The sequence below is a fragment of the Carlito syrichta genome, unplaced genomic scaffold (genome assembly GCF_000164805.1).
Source record: "Carlito syrichta isolate Samal-C Ts95f unplaced genomic scaffold, Tarsius_syrichta-2.0.1 Scaffold312148, whole genome shotgun sequence".
NCBI lineage: Eukaryota > Metazoa > Chordata > Mammalia > Primates > Tarsiidae > Carlito > Carlito syrichta.
The window spans coordinates 3,546-9,684 of record NW_007256244.1 but is presented as its reverse complement, the minus strand read 5'-3'; the positions used below and the strand labels follow the sequence as shown (position 1 = coordinate 9,684).

The following is a 6,139-nucleotide window of genomic DNA, read 5'->3' as shown; positions in this document are numbered from 1 at the left end:
TCAGGTAATCCACTCCCCTCAGCCTCCCAAAGGCGTGGGATTACAGGCTGAGCCGCCGAGCCCGGCTTGGAATGTTTTTATTTTTATTTTTTTTTATTTATTGCAGAGACGAGGTCTCACTGGGCTGCCTAGGCTGGTCTCGAACTTCTGGGCTCAAGCGACCCTCCCACCTCCTCGGCTTCCCCCGGTGCTGAGATTCCAGGCATGAGCCACCACACCCCGGCCTGCATTTGGAAGCTCGGGCCTCCTGCCTCCTGCCTCCTGCCTCCTGACGGGCCAGCCCAGCAAGCAGGCAGGTTTGGTTTCCTGGAGAAGCTACAGTTAGAAAGTGCCCGATGTGACAGGGCACGGGGGCTCACGCCTATAATCCCAGCACTTTGGGAGGCCGAGGCAAGAGGATTGCCTGAGCTCAGGGGTTCAAGATCAGTCTGAGCAACATGGCGAGACTTCGTCTCTACAATAAATCAAAAAAATCAGCCAGGCGTGGTGGTGCATGCCTATGGTTCCAGCTACTTGGAAGGCTGAGGCGGAAGGATTGCCTGAGCCCAGCAGGTGGAGGTTGTGGGGGCCGTGAGCATGACACTGCATTCCAGCCTGGGAGACAGAGTGAGACTCCTACTAAAACAAAACAAAACAAAAAAACAATCTCATAACCCTATAAGGTAGTAGCACTTTTACACTCATTTTACAGATAAAGAAACTGAGACAAAAACAGGAGCGCTATTTCACCAAGTTTACGTGGTTAGCACGTGGCAGAGCTGGGACTGCACCAGAGTCTGTTTTTGACCACATACCAAACTGTGCCCCACTCACATGGAAGTAGCCGTTCATGTTGAGGCCTACGATGCCAAAGTGATAGGATCTGGAAACGTCAGGGATGATACACTCTCGGCCCCGGCGTTGTTCAGGCATCCGCATCCACATGTCCCAGTCCCAGAGCTGGCGGGCATGGAAGATTATGAAGGTTAACATATTTTAAGCTGGTAGCGGACTCTTAGTTCATTCTCCCTACCCTGCTGGGTACCTTTTCTGGTGTGGGCCACTTGGGCTCAAGCTCCTCCTTGTACAAGGACTTCCTGAGTACCCAGCCCAGCCCAGGCATGGTCTCCACGCGGTACAGTAGTGCTGGATCTTCAGCCGTGTGTTCATACCCCTGAGGACAGGGGGTCATAGAGGGAGGCATTAGCTTGGGGCTCTACAAACTCACCTGCTAACCCCTGGCCAACCATCCTACCTGGTCATTCCAGGCAGAAATGCAGTACAGGCTGTCATCCTCCTCCAAGAGGTGGATGGATTGGCTCAAGAAACTGAGAGGCAGAGTCCAAAATTTCAGGGAGGGGCAAAGATAAACTCAGTTACTGGAAGAGCTGGGACTCAGGAGTCATGCCTCCTTCTCCCAAGTCCCACAGTCTCCATCCATCCTTTCTACTTTTACTCCAGCCCCAACACCTGCCATTCTACCTTTGCACAGGCTTGTTCCCCAACTTTTAAGCTCACTTCCTCCAGAAAGCTCTCCAAGACTCCTCACTGCCTTCTTCACTGGAGACCCAGGGACATCACCAGCAACCTAGAGACCCTTCCCTCACCTGAAAAAATCCACAGCAATGTCCAGGTCCTCTTCCAGAACCACAGCAAACTTGGCCTCCTACAGGGAGAAGGGGATATTATGATTCCAGGGGACCTCTCCCATCCTGTGGTCTCCTCTATTCTTATCCCTCTTCTTTTAGGCAGCACTGCTCCTGTTTTCCAGAACAGGAGGGTGAGTCCCAGTGAAGGAAAGGGGCCTGCATAACAGGCCTGGACCTTAGGCCCATATTTCTCTACCCCAGTCCCAGGAATTGTATTCCTTATTACTCACCGGAAACAAGTTGAAAGTGGCAGTGAGGCTGGCCTTATAGTGCTGGGAGGGGAGTGGAAATAGGGCACATGAGCTTGAGAGTAGAGGGCGGGGCCAAGTGTCTACCCCATCCATCCTTGCCTGGGCAGTACCTGAGACACACGGGCATTCTTGATGCTGATGGGAGTATGCTGGATGCCCCTCAGACCAAACAGCGCCACCACATCCATCGGTTCCTGGGGGCATGGCCACTGGTCACCATGTGAGGCCATTCTCCCTTACCCGCCTCTGCAGGGCAACCCCTCACCCTACACAGCCCTCGTCTGGGCTGGCTTTCTTGCCAATCCTTGGCAATCATTGCTGTGGACCACCCACAGCTTTGCGCTCTGTTCTGCCCCATAAGTCCCACTCACCTCATAGTAGCCATCAATGAAAACTGTTATCATCTGGGGAGACACTCCCTGGGCTGACAGCAGAGAGCGCAGCATCCTAGGGAGCCCAGGGATGAATTAGGTTCCCCCGAACACAAGCACCACTGTGTTTATGGTGGGCCCAGATTCCCCATGCTTACCCACATAGGTGAATGGGTCTAGAATCTGCTGCCTTTCCTCAAGAGTTCCTCCCACAGGCAGATGAGCTAAGCACCCTCCCATGTGCTAAGCATTCCCCTGTTCGGTGCTGGGAACAGCCCACTCTCAGGCTCACCTGTATAAGTAATTGGGTCGATTCCCTGCAATGACAGCCACAGGCACGTTGAGGACTTTGTTGTCTGGGAGCTATGGGAGAAACAGCCGTTAGCTCTTGCCTTATTCCCCTTCAAACTGTGATCCCTACCTCGGGAAGAGTTCTTGGACAGGGGTAGGTGCAGATTCCAGAATACACAGGGGAGAGGCAGAGGGTCTTCCCTGTTCTGGCCTCTCCATATACTCAGCCCAACTCCAACCCTGGGCCTTGCTCACACGCCCTTCCCCTTCCCTCCAACACCACGTCTTTCTGAGCTCAGCATACATCCTCAGCTCCTGGTTCCTTCCCAGGCTGGAGTAGGGAAGCCCAACCTGGATCTTCTCCTGGGGCCCCCTTGCTAAACTGGGAAGGAGTTGAAACCTCACTGCCTAAGGCCCCACTCACTGGGTCAGGGCTGAACTCGATGGGTGTAGGATCCTTGCAGCTGCACACACTCCCATAGCCTTCAACTTTGCTGCAGAAGCGCCGGCGGCGACGGTTCAGCTCTGTGTCTGCCCAGTGGCACTCTGCCTCTGAGGGGGGGATGCAGTTGACAGGTTGGAGGCATGAGGCCAGCATGGTTTGAAGAGACTCAGGCACACAGTCAAGGGGAAAAAGCCTCGTAAAGAGGATCTAAATGACCACCCTCCAGCCTAGGCACTGTCCCAGAGTCCAGGCCTCACTAATCCCACCTTCTGCTGAACTCAGCGGCACATCTGTCTTCAGCAGGACTGGGTCCCCCCAGGAGGAGAGGGCAGGTGACTTAGAATGTTTTTCACCAAGGACAGGACCTGGCAAGAGATAGGAATGAAGGGTCATGAAGGTCCAATTTCAGTTTGGGGGCTTCTTCCCATTTCCCAGCCCACTTTCATCCAACCCGCTGACACTGGCTCTTATCTGCCCCCAACCCCACCCATTCTCCTGGGGTTCTGCTCCTTCCAGGCCCTTGATACTACACGGTGGACGGCATCTGATGCTGGCACCTCCTTTTCGTCCCACGAAGGCCCAGGTGTCCCTCCAGCCCAGGGCAGGGCCAGCCTGGCTGCCCAGGCTCCTCAGCAGAGCCTTGGCTGTGTCCTTGAGGTGGAAGGAACCCTCGTCCTAGGGGGACCAGAGAAGGCGGTCAGCCTGACCGGTGTGGTTCCAGGAGACCTGGCCTCACAGAGCACCAACAACGTATCAAGCACTGTATAAAACCTTTCACTTAAATTAGCTCATTAAATTATCACAATAGCCCTCTATGGTTACCCGCTTTCACAGATAAGAAAACTGAAAGCTTAGAGTTTGAGACTCATCCAAAGTCACCCAGCTGATAAGTCCTTACCACAATCCCACACAACTCCCACCTCTGCTCCCTGCCACCTCTCTGCTCTCTTTTCCCACCACTCTTCTCCTTTCCCCCCTTATTCTGCTCTAGCTTCACTGGCTTCTGTGCTGTTCCTCAAGCATGCCAAGTACATTTTCACTTCAGGACCTTTGTACGTGTCACTCTTCCTACCTAGAATGTTCTTCCTCCAGATACTCACCTGGCTCATGCCTTGCTTCCTTCAGCTTCCTGTTCACATACCATCTCTGTACAGAGGCCTTCCTTTTCTAAACTGCATCCCCATTATACTATCTCCCATGCATTATTTTTTTCTTTATATAAGTTATCATTGACTGACATTATACACTTATTTATTTGGCTGTTTTTTTGATCTCCTCCTGCTAGAATATAAGCTCCATGAGAGTAGGGAATCTTATTTCCCATTGTATCTCCAGCACCCAGAGTAGTACCTGGCATACAGTAACTGCTTAGTAACTATTTTCTGAATTAATAAAAATGACAAGGCTAAGATTGGACCCTGAGTCATCTTCCTCCAGAGGATCATCCCACCATGCCACAGTAGGGGCAGATAACCCAGGGCCATGAGCAGAAGTGGAGCTGGGGGTATAGGGAACAAGGCCTGGGCAGAATCACTGACCTTGACGGTGCAGATGAGCACTCGGCCGGGCGCCACCATGTTGAGGAACAGCACCATGGCCTCATCCTCATGAGGTGAGTACGTGTCAAACACACGTTTTGCCATCACATGACCCTGGCAGGGGGCACACCACTCGTGAGTTAGTGCCACCAACAAGAAGAGTCCAGCTTTAGCCCTCTGGGTCCCCTAAACCTAGAACCTCACCGTGGCCTGATTGAGGACGATGACATGGATGCCCCGGCCCTGCTCCCGGGCCTCATCTTCCAGTACCTACACAGTGGCAGAGACAAAGTTCAACTTGTCACCCTGGCATTCAAGTTGTCTCTGTCTTATGGACACTTAAAATACCAGCTGGAGCCGGGGCTCGGTGGCTCAGCCTGTAATCCCGCGCCTTTGGGAGGCTGAGGTGAGTGGATTGCCTGAGCCTGTGGGTTCGAGACCCACCTGGGCAACTTGGCCGAGACCTCATCTCTACAATAAATCAAAAAATTAGCTGGGCGTGGTAGCACGCGCCTGTAGTTCCAGCTATTCGGAAAGGCTGAGGCGGAAGGATCGCCGAAGCCCAGTGGGTCGAGGCTGCAGTGGCCAGGAGCAACCGTTGCACTCCAGTCTGGGTGATAGAGTGAGACTTCAACTCAAAACAAACAAACAAACAAACAAACAAATACCAGCTGGGGCTGGGTTTGGTGGCTCAGCCTATAATCCCAGCACTTTGGGAGGCTGAGGTGAGTGGATTGCCTGAGACTGTGAGTTCAAGACTAACCTGGGCCACTTGGCGAGACCTCGTCTCTACAATAAACCAAAAATTAGCCAGACGTAGTAGTATGCGCCTGTAGTTTCGGCTAGATCCTCCAACAGACTGAACCCCTCGAGGTAGGGCCAGGTTTAATTACCTCCAGGTCCCCAGTGCCCAGCACAAGGCTGAGGCCAAAGAGAAGACCAGGGAATGATTATAAAATAAATAAATCAATGAATTAACTGCCTATTAATATGAATGACCACTTTTGAGACCCCACTACATACAAGGTATTTCATATACTCTTCATTTACTCTGCTACATAGTCTCAGGCTACAGATAAGAAACTAAAGGCCAGGTATAGTGAGTGCCTCAGGCCTATAATCCTAGCACTTTGGGAGTTCGAGGCAAGAGGATTGCCTGAGTTCTGAGGTTCAAAATCAGCCTGGGCAACCTGGTGAGTTCTTGTCTCTACAATAAATCAAAAAAACAAGCCAGACGTGGTAGAGCACACCTGTAGTTCCAGCTACTTGGAAGGCTGAGGCGGAAGGATTGTGCCCAGCAGGTCGAGGCTGTGATGGCCATGAGCATGCCAGTGCACCCCAGGCTGGACGACAGAGTGAGACTTTGACTCAATAAAAAAAAAAAGAAAGAAATAAAAGAAACTGAAGCTCCAAAGTCACCCAGCTAGAATCTGGCAGAGTTGCAGTTCCCACTCAGGCAGAAGACCCTGTAGCCAGTGGACCATGCCCTGAGTAGAATGGAGTGATTGGACCAGGCTTAGCGGCTCAGCCTATAATCCCAGCACTTTGGGAGGCCGAGGCGAGAGAATTACCTGAGCTCAGGGGTTCGAGACCAGCCTGGGCAACTTGGTGAGAC

General features: G+C 52.4%; 1 protein-coding gene across 5 annotated transcripts in view; it reads right to left on the bottom strand.

Moving 5' to 3' along the window:
- POMGNT1 (protein O-linked mannose N-acetylglucosaminyltransferase 1 (beta 1,2-)) overlaps positions 1-6,139 on the bottom strand; it is a 10,705-nt gene that overhangs the window by 3,043 nt on the left and 1,523 nt on the right. For all 5 annotated transcript variants that reach the window (XM_008069614.2, XM_008069613.2, XM_021718377.1 and 2 more), the window contains exons 4-16: positions 4,729-4,794; positions 4,525-4,638; positions 3,544-3,661; positions 3,253-3,351; positions 2,966-3,093; positions 2,543-2,613; positions 2,251-2,326; positions 1,990-2,073; positions 1,859-1,900; positions 1,587-1,645; positions 1,235-1,307; positions 1,025-1,153; positions 814-939 (exon numbers count right to left, since the gene is read on the bottom strand). In XM_008069614.2, the coding sequence (XP_008067805.2) occupies positions 814-939; positions 1,025-1,153; positions 1,235-1,307; positions 1,587-1,645; positions 1,859-1,900; positions 1,990-2,073; positions 2,251-2,326; positions 2,543-2,613; positions 2,966-3,093; positions 3,253-3,351; positions 3,544-3,661; positions 4,525-4,638; positions 4,729-4,794 (1,185 nt within the window). The remainder of the gene's footprint in view (positions 1-813; positions 940-1,024; positions 1,154-1,234; positions 1,308-1,586; positions 1,646-1,858; positions 1,901-1,989; positions 2,074-2,250; positions 2,327-2,542; positions 2,614-2,965; positions 3,094-3,252; positions 3,352-3,543; positions 3,662-4,524; positions 4,639-4,728; positions 4,795-6,139) is intronic.